General features: G+C 48.5%; 1 protein-coding gene across 5 annotated transcripts in view; it reads right to left on the bottom strand.

The window, feature by feature from the left end:
• Window positions 1-14,171, bottom strand: part of LOC135260233 (disintegrin and metalloproteinase domain-containing protein 15-like) — a 31,898-nt gene that overhangs the window by 13,695 nt on the left and 4,032 nt on the right. For all 5 annotated transcript variants that reach the window (XM_064345458.1, XM_064345461.1, XM_064345460.1 and 2 more), the window contains exons 2-10: window positions 13,836-13,933; window positions 5,884-5,960; window positions 5,196-5,274; window positions 4,102-4,178; window positions 3,448-3,667; window positions 2,984-3,049; window positions 1,721-1,792; window positions 687-856; window positions 171-255 (exon numbers count right to left, since the gene is read on the bottom strand). In XM_064345458.1, coding sequence (XP_064201528.1) covers window positions 171-255; window positions 687-856; window positions 1,721-1,792; window positions 2,984-3,049; window positions 3,448-3,667; window positions 4,102-4,178; window positions 5,196-5,274; window positions 5,884-5,960; window positions 13,836-13,933 — 944 coding nt within the window. The remainder of the gene's footprint in view (window positions 1-170; window positions 256-686; window positions 857-1,720; window positions 1,793-2,983; window positions 3,050-3,447; window positions 3,668-4,101; window positions 4,179-5,195; window positions 5,275-5,883; window positions 5,961-13,835; window positions 13,934-14,171) is intronic.

Genomic DNA, 14,171 nt, shown 5'->3' with positions numbered 1-14,171 from the left:
GAGTCAGGCTGGCCAATCAACAGCTCTTAACTGTTCAGTTAATCACCTGGGGGGAAAGAAAACCAGGGCCGGATTTGGATTCGAGGGCCAGATTTGAGTATCCGTTATGTGTGGGGCACAGGAGCAGAAATGTCCGGGAGCAGTATAAACGGGACGGTCGTTTCACCCACCACGCTGATCCCGCCCGACCGCTCCGAGGAACACATGGAGGACTGGGAGGCCATCCCGACGGTGCGACCCTTAAACGCGCTCCCCCTGGAAACACAAAGCAAAGTCTCGTGAAAGGGTTTGGGCCAATTCAGTCAATCTAAGCTCATTATTTTCCCCGTCCATGGAGCATCCTGCTTGGGATCGTGCTTGATCTAGAATAGCCCATCTTCTATCTGAGCTCGTGGTCTACTTCAACCATGAGCTCCGATAGGACCATGTGATTCTCGCAGGGCAACATTCACTATTAACTGCCCTGTACCTCATACTGCGGGCAGAACAGGAAACAGGACTGAGCGGAGTGAGGAAACACCGACTGCAGCACCGCAGACTCTGCTGCAGCCTGTCGATCACGCCCTGTTCCTCACACTCGTTGCACAGGGGCCTGCTGCAACGCGACTGGACACGTCTCAGGCCCAAAGGATGAAGCAGCACAATGGGGCGCCGTGGCGACTTGGCGCCGCGCTGAAATGACTCACAGGACCAGCTGGGCGTTGTCGTGGCGCAGGCGGGGCAGGAGGTCGCGGGCGCGCCAGTCCAGGAAGCGCTCCAGGGTGTCGGCGGGGCTGCCGTCCACCCGAATCCTGTCCCCGTCGCTCCAGATCTCCAGCCCCACCAGGGCCACCCGCACACTGAGGGGCCTGAAGAACTGCAGAGGGGAGGGGCGGGGCAGAGGGGGAGGGGCAAAGAGAGGAGGGGGCGGGGCAGAGGGAGAGGGGCAAAGTGAGGAGGGGGCAGGGTGGAGGGGAGGGGCAGAGGCAGGGCAAAGCGATGAGGGGTGGGGCAGAGGGGGAGGAGCAAAGTGAGGAGGGGGCAGGGTGGAGGGGGAGGGGCATAGAGAGGAGGGGCGGGGCAGAGGGGGAGGGCAAAGTGAGGAGGGGGAGGGGCATAGAGAGGAGGGGGCGGGGCAGAGGCAGGGCAAAGTGATGAGGGGTGGGGCAGAGGGGGAGGCGCATAGGAGGAGGGGGGGGCAGAGGCAGGGCAAAGTGATGAGGGGTGGAGCAAAGGGGGAGGAGCAAAGTGATGAAGGATGGGGCAGAGGGGGAGGAGCAATGTGAAGAGGCGGGGCAGAGAGGAGAGGCAGGATAGGTTAGAGAGGGGAGGGGCACAGTGAGGACGGGCAGGAGAGAGGGGAGAGGCGGGGCAGGTTACAGACGGGAGAGATGGAGTGAAGTGGGGAGGTGTGTGATAGAGTAGAGAGGGGGGGGGCAGAGTGAGGAGGGGTGGGGCAGTGTGGGGAGTGCAGGGGTAGGGCAAGGTAACCGTCAGATAGGCAGACACAATGAGGGAAAATGGATCACGCTTGTATCCTTGATCAATGGTATGGTATGTGATCTGCTTCAATAAACATCCAGCTTAAATGCATAAATGGATCATACACAGGCAATAAATATTATTCTGGATAAAGACACCTGCCAAGCACATAAATCATCTTTATTGATAGAAATATTCCTGACTTTAGTAGAGGTTTGAGGTGGTCTGAAAGGCCTCACGGGCGACTGAGAGTCCTCACCCAGTCCACTTGGTTGGAGATATCCAGCATGCGGTAGACTATGGTCCTGTTGTTCTTCTCATAGTTCAGGTACTTTGAGAAACAAAGACAAAATTTTTTTTTTTTTTTTTTTTTTTGCCGTTACTCCCGATCCCATTTTTTTTTCCCATGCACACATAGGCGTTGCCCACTTGTTCTCAGTTCGTACCCTGCAGCAAAGTAGCATACCGGTTCTAGGCTGGCGGATATATGTCTGTGGGCTTTCGTATCAGGGACCTGTTTCAACTAAACACTTAAAAAAAAAAAGAAAAAAAAAAAAGGAACCAGTCTGGTTTTGCCTCGCTACCCTGGGAGAGTCGGCGTTTTAAAGAGCTCTGGGAAACCTACTGGATGGGTGCCGTCCCGGAGCCCCGCCCTCCCCGGGCTGGGGAGCAGTACCGCTGTGGCGCAGCAGAGGGCGCCGTGCCAAAACCATTTGTCAGTTGGAAAACCTTGAGTTTATGACCAGGCTGCGATTTCGAAAAAACCTGGGGGCCGTCTGCTTAGATTTCCTCTTCCAAACTGGACGTTATTACCGGAAATCTCCCAGCAGCCTTTGTGTCCAGTATCTGGAACTGTGGAAGTCGTTTGGGCTGTTTGGATTGTGTCAATGCCAATTCTGGGGCTGAACAAACACGACGGAGAACTGATTTTTTTTTTCCACTTGTATTTTTTCCCCGCAGTTTTCAACGTGAATGTTGCTGCATGGTTTAGTACTTGACTGAAAAGATGACCCTTGCGGCTCTACGCTTCAGTGTGTAACATTCTTTATAGGACAGAACAATAAATATGACACCCTGGGCTGTTACACTGCAGTCTGCATCACACAAATCATGCACAGCACATACAACTGCAAAACCCAAAGTACAGGTGCATAGTGGTCGGACTAGGGAACCGTTACACAACTAAACTAAATATGGAAACATGCTACATTTGGAGAGCCAGGTTCCAGTCCTGGAGGGCCGCTAGTTTATGTTGTGTTTCTGCACTTAATATTTAGCATCTTTAGCAAGAGGCCACAAACCTTGTCTCCAAGGCCTAATTCGGGTGTCGGTGGAAAAGAAAAACCACAAAAAACAAAATAAAATTTAAAAAAATATATACATATATATATATACACTAACATTCAAGTAACATCCAGAAAAATATATGGTGTAAGGAACATTTACTGGGTTGTGAACCCAAAGCTGGGGAGCAGCTATAGTGCACATCCCCTTTAAAGAGCTCGGCCGTACAGTACTGTACCTCGCTGTGATCCACCACCAGCACCAACTCTATGTACTTGGTCTCCCCGAGAACATCCCTCTTACTCTGTGAGAGAGAGAGAGAGAGAAAGACACTGTAAGAGAAAGAGTGAGAGAAAGGGCGAGAATGTGAGAGAAAGAGAAATATATAAAAAGAGCGTGAGACAAAGAGAGGTGCTATCATCTAAGTGTTTCAATAGCAACAGAAGTTCACTCGTCACATAAAACATGCGAATGAAAATTTGAATTTGAGAACCAGACAGAGGAGGGGCGGAGCGAAGCTTATATGCATATGTGTCTGGTGAATGTGCATAAGACACAGATCAAGGCCTGATTTCAGTACAGTATGCAAATTATAGAGAGAGAGAGAGAGAGAAAGAGAGAGAGAGAGAGAGAGATGAGGTATTATGGGTATCCAACTCTGTGCCATGTTATAATTAATGCCCCCCCCCCAAATCCCCTTACTCTGTGAGGCTGCAGTGGGACATCCAGAGTAGGCACCGGTTGGTGGGGCACCCCACAGATCCCGGGCAGGGACGGGAGCTGGCGGGCGGAGTACACCACGTGCACCCCCTCTTCCTTCTCCCCCCCGCTCCGCTCTTCTGCATCTTCCTCCTGACCCTCGCCCTCCTCTTCCTCGGGCTCCAGCTCAAAGCTCAGAGTGGAGTTGATCGCGACCACTCCCCTGCGACGAGGACAGTGCCCGTAAAAGCTTATCGCCTTTGTGTCTGTACGTGGCGACACAGTGAGCACGCGTTCGCATGCTATGCCAATACTTCTCCTGTTCATAACTCCATTATGCAGAAGTGACATCTATGGTATGGTAATCTACAGCAAGCTGCAGTGATATCTATGGTAATGTAATCTATAGCAATTTGCAGTTATATCTATGGTATGGTAATCTATAGTAAACTGCAATGACAGCTATGGTATGGTACTCTATAGTATACTTCAGTGATACCTATGGTATTGCAATCTATAGTAAACTGCAGCGCTATCTATGGTATGGTGATTTGCAGTAAACTGCAGTGATATCTATGGTATGGATATAAATGGCAAACTGCGGTGATATCTATGGTAACCAGGCTCAAAACTCCCAGAGCCTGTTCCAGCACTCACCTCAAGCCAGAGCAAGTACTGAGGGCAATTCTGGACCGGGGAAATCCCTGCACTGAGCCGTGGTAGAAACAGTGTGTCTGCGGAGAGAGAGAGATAGAGAGAGGGGAAGGAGAGAGAGAGCGAGAGCGAAAGAGAGAGAGAGAGGGGAAGGAGAGAGAGACAGAGAGAGGGGTTGGGGAGAAACAGAGTGCAAGAGATAGTAAGATCAAATGAGTGAGTGAGAGATGGTAAGATGAAAAGAGAGAGAGGGTGAGTATAAGGATGAGGGCCACAGTAGAGACACTCTTGGAGTTGTACATCATCTTCTCACCCTACGTTCAGAGACAATGTTTTTTCTATGAAGAACAGACAAGCTCTCCTGCTTCATCTCTAACCGCATGTTTAAGTAAACCGTACTAGTGAAGAGCATCACGGCAACTGTCTGAAACATTTCAGCAGGCCACATTTTTATGTTTGTTTATTAATCCACTGATTAATAAATCTTGTTAAAGGATTAAGACAAAGAGTTTTATTTCGGTCATTTCCATCATAACTGTCAGCAACCGTTGTTCTTGTTCTAGCAGAACACAAGAAGCTATATGTTTGCAAATTTGTTGCTGATTAAATTATATAATGAGAGAAAGGAATTGTTCTTATTTAATTTTATTTTTTGTGTCAACAGTTACATGTTAAAATGTAGGGCAAGTACTGTGTCCAGCCTAGGGCTGGGTGACTTCCTGCAACGATAATTACAGAATGCAATAATAGTCATCGCCACTGTGTGGTGTATTGCCTTTCTTTTTGTCTTTATCTCTTTAATTATACCTGATGTGCTAGTACACAACCATGTTTCAGAGGCTGCGTGGAATGCTTCTGGAAAAAATGTTACCATATGCAGGAAACCATAAGACAGCCAATCAGCCTGGCAGCTTCCATGTGATTGACAAAAACACATCACATGATCACATGGAAGGTGTACAACCTCTCTGCTGATTGGCTGTCTTATCAACACCAAATCAATAACAGCCCTAGTCCAGCACAAGTGAAATTCTTTGCAGACCGATACTGTGACATTACTGTCCATCCATTTTGAACTGAACCCTTCTGTTACTCACCACTGGGCTCTGGTCCTGGATGACTCCTGTGCCATCAGCAGGGTAGAAGAACACAGTGGGGGGGCTGGGCAGCAGATCCCTGCAGCAGACACAGACAGAGAGGATGATGGGAAACCAACTGCGACCCCTGACAGACAATGGCAGTCTTCACTCTTTGATCAACCGTGATGCGTCTCTGTGAGAACATTAAGTTCCACCGTGCCTTTGTTGAAGACTGATTTATCTTCTTGTCTTTCCTCCATATTGTCTTTATCGGGAATGCTGGGTGGCTCATCCCGCTAAGGCAGCGGTCTGCTGTCGAGACTGAATCCGAGAGCATGCTGTTGCTGACTGGCCCAATTGGCACGTAATTAGCCATAGCAGGGGAGATTTCATTAGGGAGTTTCATTCGGGGGAAATATTGCACGTTTTGTTTGGCTAAATGTTTTCAGTGAAATATTATCAGAGATCCTCAGGGTGTATTTTCAATTTTTTTTTTTACCAGCAACAAAACAATTCATAGTGTTTTACATACGCATCTGACCCAGGTCTGAAACGCATCTGCTAAGCAAACAGCTGTGCTTTCAGTGGAGAATCTTCACAGGTAACACGAGAGAACCGTACCATTGCTTTACTCACCGCATGCTTCACCAATAAAAGGGCTTCCTTTCTGAACGCCAAAACTGACAGGAGATTATCTGCTACTTACTTATTTTTCTCCAGGTTCAGCAGGTAGACAGCGCCTCCCACCTGCAGACCACACTGTAGAGTGTCCGGATGGCCGTTCTGTGGAGAGAGAGAAGAAGGGGTCTGGATTTGGACTGTCAAGTACCCTGAACACAGGACAAAGGCTCCCTGGCTAAAACACCTGATTCAACCAATCAAGGTTAGGATTGAAGACTGCCATTAGTTATTTAGACTAATCAGGTGTTGTGGTGCTGCAATGCGTTCATGGTGTCAGAAGGTCCTATATTGCCCCCTGGAGGCTGGAGGACAGAAAAGAATTCAGGAAAAACAGGTGGTCCGACGCATATTATCATGGGTACATGAATCTACATGGATGGGAGAATGATGTGTGTGCACAGTTCGAGGTCAAACGTCCACACCAGGGAGTTCTAACAGTGTTGGTCTATGAACCCCTAGTAGGTCCCTTAACCAGGTGCCAAAATAAATTTTTTTCTTCAGTCTCCTCCCAGCACACACCCACACACCACACAGTCTTTTCTGCGGAGGGGGGCCCACAGCCATCATCAGATTCTCACAGGCGTCCGTTAAGACCGACCGGTCTCGACGGAGGCACGCTAGTAGCTCAGCGCTGTTCACCACGTTGCTCCTCACGCAGTCGCTATCTCTGTCGCTAGCTCTGTGGGGAGTACTTCACGCGTACCGACGCCTGAGGGAAATCGCCCCGGATGAGAATCAACTGGCCTGCTGCAACGCTCAACCGCTCAACTCAGGCCGGGGTTTGTGGGAATTCGATAACTTGCCTTGCGTAACCAGCTACACACACATCTCTCTATCTCTCTCTCTCTTTCAATTGAATTGAATTGAATTGAATTGAATTGAATTGAATTGAATTGAATTTTCTTTGTATAGCACTTTTTACAGAGAACTGTCACCAAGACACTTTACAGAGTAGCAAGGCAAGTAACAGAGCAAACAGAGCAAACACCAGGCCTGAACCCCCTAATAGCAAGTACATGAGGTAAAAAAAACTCCCAGTGGGAAGAAAACCCTCAAATGGCGGTGAGAAAAAACTCCCCAATTGGAATAAATCTGTAGAGGAACCTGGCTACAGAGGGGGAGCCCATCCTCCACTGGCCAGCCTGGTGCAAAGTAGCAGTAGAATGGAATGTGGCAGAAATGCTACAAGGGATCTATCAGAGCAAGTAGAATGGGTTAAGCAGGTTACAGCTGCAGTGAAAGCTAACAGGAATAATACATGACCAAATGGTATACTTCAGAAGAGTGCAGTCTCTCACTCTCTCTCTCTCTCCATATATATATACATATGCATTCAGATCCTGAATACAGTTCCATTTTCTCAGTTAATCATCACCAGCCATTTCTACAAAAAAAACATTTGTATCACCCAATGAGAGCAGCACATGTGGGCTGGCTGCACAAACGCTTCGTCGTGCGTTTCGTAAAACCCGCTTTGCGCTCGTGCACGACCCTTCCGGAATCATGGAGGGCTGCAAATGGGCCGGGGCGTTCCAAATTGAGGTTGAAAATGGCACAATAACAGAAGAGGATTCTGGGTCATTTCAGGCTGCTTATAATGGCAGAGAAGCAGTCCAGACTAGTGCAGAGAAAACAGTGTCTGGATTGCCGTCGTACAAACCATACATTTTACTAGAGGAGCAATAAATTCCAGAATAAACTTCTCTTTCTCTCTCTCATTTTTTTAATTCATGTTTTTTTCTGATGGTCAAAAGCAACAGAGCACATTCCAGACCAACCCATCTCCCCGGATTCCAGAACGTTCCTGGGGAGAGGCGGCCTGCGGGAGTCGGGGTTCGGCGCCGCGGTGGAGTCCGGCCCGCGTCGGCGGCCGGCCCCAGTTCAGTCACTCCCAGGTCCAGGAACACTCCCCGGGCCGTTAGTGAGGTCACCAGCTTTCAAAACCTCCGTTCCCGCGGCAACAGCTCTCTCCCTTTCTCCCTCTCTCCCTCGCTCGCTCACTCACGCACATCTGGCTCGTCTGGAGGCGGCGGGAACGCTGTGAGTGGTTTACGGCGCTGGGAATGTGGCCGGCTGCTCGGATTCCCGGAATGCTCTCCGCATCGCCGGGGCGCTTAATCAAAGGCAGGCCCGCTTCGAGAAGCCCTTCCCTGAAGCCACGGAGGTATTCGCGGAGGGCACGTCGAAAAGTTCGACCCCCCCCGCTACAGCCGCACGGTCTTCCCTGTGCTGTAGCCTCCCCGGTCGCTAGCGCCCGAAGCGCTCATTTGTTTTCATTGTCATTGTGTCAGCGATGCACCTCGAAGAGCCCGTTCTCTGAGAAAGACGTTACTTCACCTTCCAGTTACCCCTTTCACACGTAGCCCTGATTGGGACTGGGGGGCTGACGGATGGCTCGTCTGGCTGAGGCGCCACGCTGCGGTGCACGGACGGACCGCAGCAGACCTCGGATCGAATCCGAGCCATGCCGACAGTGGGCGGGCGCTCCACAGTGCGAACCGCCGATCATATGGGAGGGAGGGTTCGGTCGGATAGCATCCCGTTCGCCGTTACCTAGCGACGCCCGCTAGTCGATCGGGCGTCCATAGAGTGCAGCCAAAGCCGCATATGAAAGGTCTTCCTCTGACTCCACCCTGTGGGTGCTTAGCTCTAGCCTGCGGTGTGAAAAGACCACGTGACACCACGTGTTTCGGAGGAGAACCATCGATGTCTACACTCTCCCAAATGGGCCGTGGGGCACATGCGTACATGTATGCAGCAGCAGTTCCAGAAGATTAGCCATTTCCAAAAAGGCGTGGGATGTGGACATACGCAGCCCTACATTGGGTTTTTTACGAAAACAAAAAAAGGATAAAAGAAGAAAAAAAAAACATTTAATTGGGGCCTGAAATTGACATGGGAGTGTTCTGGGAAACGTCAATGGTAGCAGCTGTGAAACAGCCCTGGGGAAAGTATTTAGATGATCATGCTGAGGAGACACTAGGTCCAGGGTGCATTCCATGGCCTTACAAACGCTTTCCCTGAGTTTTACCTTCCAGTGACCAAACTCGCCACTAATGCTGGTCATACACTCTCTGACGATCGCTAGTCAAACTCACAACACACACACACACACACACACACGCACACAAGCACACAGACAAAAACTGTAATGTGGTAGGAACAAATAAATCTTGCATGCATTATGCATATATTTGGATTACGTGAGCATTCTTTTGCATCCACGTTGATTTATAGGTGCTGAACACAAATGCTAGTTTGAAAATAAATGTTAAGCGCTAACCTTTCACGGGAACTTTGCGTACGAGAAAAGTGCGGGGACCTTAGTTTGTTTGAGCTTGGTCTGGGACAAGGGCCAGTTGGGGACCGCCCAGGCCCCGGCAGAGGGGTGGGGCCCTGGCAACAGATGGAGAAAAACAAGCCAGGAGAGCAGAGGGAGGGAGAGAACGGGGGAAGAGGAGGAGAGGAGGGAGGGGAATGAAAAACTTCCCAATTTTGAGCAAAATGTTGAAGAGGAATGAAAGAGGCTGCTCCCACTCCTCCTGTCTTCAGTTACCTCCTCACTACTCCTCTTTAGTTACTTCTTCACTCCTCCAATTTAGTTACCTCCTCACTCCTCCTCTTTAGTTACCTCCTCACTTCTCCTCTTCAGTTACCTCCTCACTCCTCTTTAGTCACCTCCTCACTCCTCCCCTTTGGATATCTCCTCACTACTCCTCTTTAGTAACCTCCTCTCACCTCCTCTTTAGTTACCCCCTCACTACTCCTCTTTAGTTACCTCCTCACTACTCCTCTTTAGTAACCTCCTCTCACCTCCTCTTTAGTTACCCCCTCACTACTCCTCTTTCTGTCAGGACCACTGTCATCAAGTAGAACTTTATTGACAATAAAGGCAATACAGTTATGTTTGGCGGTATGGCTCTGTTCTGGAGCTCTCCCGCCAACCACGCAGCCTGCGTGGATAAGGCCGGGAGGCCAGCAGCCAAACCCCCCCTAGAGGGGTACACACAGAACAGATCCAGCAGCAAAGCAGTTTATAACACACATGAATGCAGCAAATGCAATTTCTTAACACATAAGGATGGAGCAATACAACTTCTTAACACACATGAATGCAGCAAATGCAATTTCTTAACACATAAGGATGGAGCAATACAACTTCTTAACACATAGGAATGGAGCAAATGCAATTTCTTAACACATAAGGATGGAGAATGTAAATTCTTGACGCATGGGGAAGGAGCTGGGGTGGTGGAGGGGATTTACGAAGCAACGTGCAGCGCTTGCATGCAGGAGGAGCAGCCGAATGAGTAGAGGGAGGCTGTTTAAGTAGACCGCCCTGTTAGTGAATGTACTGTGATAGGCTAACATCACTCAGCTGAGCCATCAGCTGATTCGGCCGGAGCGCTTGACTCTCGTGACCTGCCAGAACTACGCGATGCTCTATTTAGTTACCTCCTCACTACTCCTGTTTAGTTACCTCCTCACTCATCCCCTTTAGTTACCTCCTCACTCCTACTCTTCAGTTGCCTCCTCACTCCTCCCCTTTGGATACCTCCTCACTCCTCTTTAGTTATCTCCTCACTCCTCCTCTTTAGTTACCTCCTCACTCCTCCCTTTTAGTTACTGCCTCACTCTTGTCTTTAGTTACCTCCTCACTACTCCTCTTTAGTTACCTCCTCACTCCTCCTCTTTAGTTACCTCCTCACTCCTCCTCTTTAGTTACCTCCTCACTCCTCCTCTTTAGTTACCTCCTCACTCCTCCTCTTTAGTTACCTCCTCACTCCTCCCCTTTGGATACCTCCTCACTTCTCCTTTTTAGTTACTGCCTCACTCCTGTCTTTAGTTACCTCCTCACTACTCCTCTTTAGTTATCTCCTCACTCCTCCTCTTTAGTTATCAGCCTGGAGCAGATTAACAGTCCCTTCTGGAAAAAGGAACGTCAGACAAGGAGGGGCATGGGTGCCCCAGGTGTTCCAGATGGACAGTTTCACTCCTGACTCTGAAGTGACCCGTGAAAAGTCCTCTGTGAACTGCAGCCAGGAGTTTTCTAACACAGCTGTTTACGGCACCTGGAGGAACACTTGCTTGTGAAAGAAGCGGTACAGTGTTCCGTGCTGGAATCCATTACGGCTCTAGGCAGTCATTTCTGCACCAGAATCCATTACGGCTCAAGGCAGTCATTTCTACGCCGGAATCCATTATGGCTCAAGGCAGTCATTTCTGTGCCAGAATCCATTGCGGCTCAAGGCAGTCATTTCTGCACTGGAATCCATTACGGCTCAAGGCAGAAAGTGTCCTCACTCTCAGGATGAATACTCCTGTCCTGAACAGATGCTTATCCACAGGAGAAACAGATGCACAAGCATCAAGAGTGAGGAAGAGGTGGGAAGCCATCACATGACATGAAGGGAAGTATAGTAACAACACCGGGCATATTTTCGATGCATGCGATGACAGTTAGGTTTCAGGCCCAGTATCACACCCGTAGCATTCACAGGAACATGCCCTTATTCAAAGAGAATTTATTCAAATATATCAAAATAAAATATACATATTTGAGGTGAAATGGCACCCGCAATGTACATACATGGGCCTTTTTGAAAAATATAATAAAAAATATATGTAACACAAATGTATTTTGTGTGGCAGTACCTTGATTTTATATAGTTTATTTAAATATATTATAGTTTATTCCATTTTTGGTCGGAGGAAGTGGGGGTGTAACTGGCTTCCAGGAGAGAGGAATAAAATCAACCAATGGGAAAGAGGGATTAAACAACCTTAAGTAGAGTAGACATGGCTTAGATATTGAGGATTATTGCTTGTTGAGTCATAACCACACCACAAAAATGCTATTCAGCTGGCCTGAGAGACGAGTGGACCGGGGGATTACTCAGTCCACATCACGCACAGCTCAGAGAGTGGAGGGTTATTTGTTATTTGTCTGTTTAGTGCTTTTTACAAAAAACTGTCGCAAAGACGCTTCAAAGACTGGCAGAAAAGAGCAAAAGCCAGGCCTGAACCCCCAAATGGCAAGTACATGAGCTAAAAAAAAAAACTCCCAGTGGGGAGAAAAGCCCTCAACGGCGAAGAAAACCCCTCAAATGGGGGAGGAAAACGTCAAACGGCGGTGGCAAACGATTTCCTTCCTGCGTAGAACAGCAATCGGCTGGCGAATCGCCCCGGAAATCAAACCAATCACGTGTGGCATTTCCAGCGTGCTGCCTTAATTAAATAGACACTGATTAGATTACGTCTCCCGTCGTCCGGCACTGCGCAGCCTGCCCATGGAAAGGGAATGTTCCGGGGGCAGGGCACCGTGGTTACCGCAGCAACGATGAGTCATGGACCAGAGAGGATCTGGCCCTTCTGATCCAGATCGGGGCTGAGACGCTGGTGAGCCTCTTACGTTCACACGTCCTAAATGCGTGAGAGCCATGCGCACGCCTGAGGTTCTGCACGTGGACAAGCCACTCTCCTGACCGGCTCACTACAGCTGTGTGTGCGAGTGAGCGTGTGTGTGTGTGTGTGTGTGTGTGTGTGTGTGTATAAAGTGCAACACCCTTACTCTAATTCAGTGTAGACATGGACTGTATGTGAAAGCTTGACTTTCTGAACTGTGCATTCATGCAAAGTTGTTAAGTCTTTCAACAGTCGGTTTATTTGGAACGTTTTTCCAGTCAGTGTTCTAGAACTCCATTGCCTCCAGTAGTGATTGTTACATCAGTATTAGAAAGTTAAGAGGATTCTAAACAAGTATCATACACTTCAAAGGGTCAAAGGAGCTGCCCAAATGTTCAGTCCTTTTTTTTTGCAGCACGGTCCAGGTGCACGCACGCGCTTTCCTCAGAGTAAGCGTCGCCGTGGGAAACGACGGAATCCGCAGCACCGCTTCCTTTCTCCCCTCTCATATCGCCAGTCGGAAGGACGCGTGCATTCTGAAGGGGAACGGGCATTTTCCCTGGATCTTCCGGCCTGGAAAAGTCTGACCTGAAAACCGACACCGGGATAGGAGGGCGGGGATGGACTTCACGGACAGGAAGTGCTTAAGTCCATTTCCTGTGCGACTCCTCGTTCACGCCAATGAACTACAAATCAGCACACTGACCTGTTTTTCCACCAGGTCAAGCTCCACGCCGTTGTAAAAACCTATTGTGCAATGTACTGTAACAGCACAATGTCTACAGCTGAATTGTTGCTTTTGTAGGAAAAAAACAAATAAAGTTTTACATCCTGAACAAATATCTGCAGCGTCTGTCATTGGCAGATAATGGACATGCCATAGCTCTTCGGTTGCACAGGGAGACCTGCCAATCACACACGTGCACACCACTGCGGAAGTATGTCTTCTACTCAATGCTATTTTCTTTGTTCTTTGAATATGTTTTTTTGACTCAATTCAGCTTTATTTGTATAGAGTTTTTTTTTTACAAAGACACTGTCACAAAGAAGCATTACAGAAGAACTGGGCAAAAAAATAGGCCTGAAACTCTCAAAAAGTGAGCAACTAAGGTTTAAGAAAAACTCCTCAGTGGGGAAAAAACACTCAAACCCCTGGGTGGATTGATCACAACCATAAGGGTGAATGTAGGTTTTCTTATGACGTTATAACAACATGTCTGAAAGGAGTTCAACAAAAATCCCTTTCTGGAAATCATGCATGAGTGGTGGAAAATATCTTCAACGCTGCTCCTTGTGAGTCATGGTTCTTTTATTATTTCTAGTTAAATATTATGTGTGATAAAAGTACTTCCTTGGGTCTATATGTGCTGTCATAATAACGTTACATTTTTGTTAGGAAAAGCACTGCTTACAATTACCAGTGATTGTTACATCAGTTTAAGAATGCTGAGGTAAGAACACACAGAGGGTTAATATACACCCCCACTCCCTGCGCATAGTCCTGCATCAGTGAACATATTTTTGAGGGAAACACAGTGGGGGTATTGGAGAGTTGGGGGAGGTGAGTTTTACCTGCAAGGCTTCTTTAAGACTCCTCCTCTCCCCCTCCACCACTACAAAGGGCCTGGTCCTCTCTGGCTGCCCGACTCCCCTGCCTTGGAGCCCAGAACCTGGGGAGGACAATATCGGGATAGGTCAGTCCCCACAAACCCCTTCCAGTGATTCCCGGGTATTGTTGGGGCGCTTGGCTCAAAATCTGATGGTTGTGCACACAACCTGAATTGCTTCTGTTAATAGTTCATTGCTGTGGCTAACTGCTAAAGCTAATAGCTATAACTATCTGCTAAGGCTAATTACTATGCCTAACTGCGAAGGCTAATAGCCTTTTCTAATTGCAAAGGCTAACTG

The sequence above is a fragment of the Anguilla rostrata genome, chromosome 8, assembly GCF_018555375.3.
Source record: "Anguilla rostrata isolate EN2019 chromosome 8, ASM1855537v3, whole genome shotgun sequence".
In the NCBI taxonomy this organism is placed as follows: Eukaryota; Metazoa; Chordata; class Actinopteri; order Anguilliformes; family Anguillidae; genus Anguilla; species Anguilla rostrata.
This window is presented reverse-complemented; position numbering and strand designations above follow the sequence as displayed.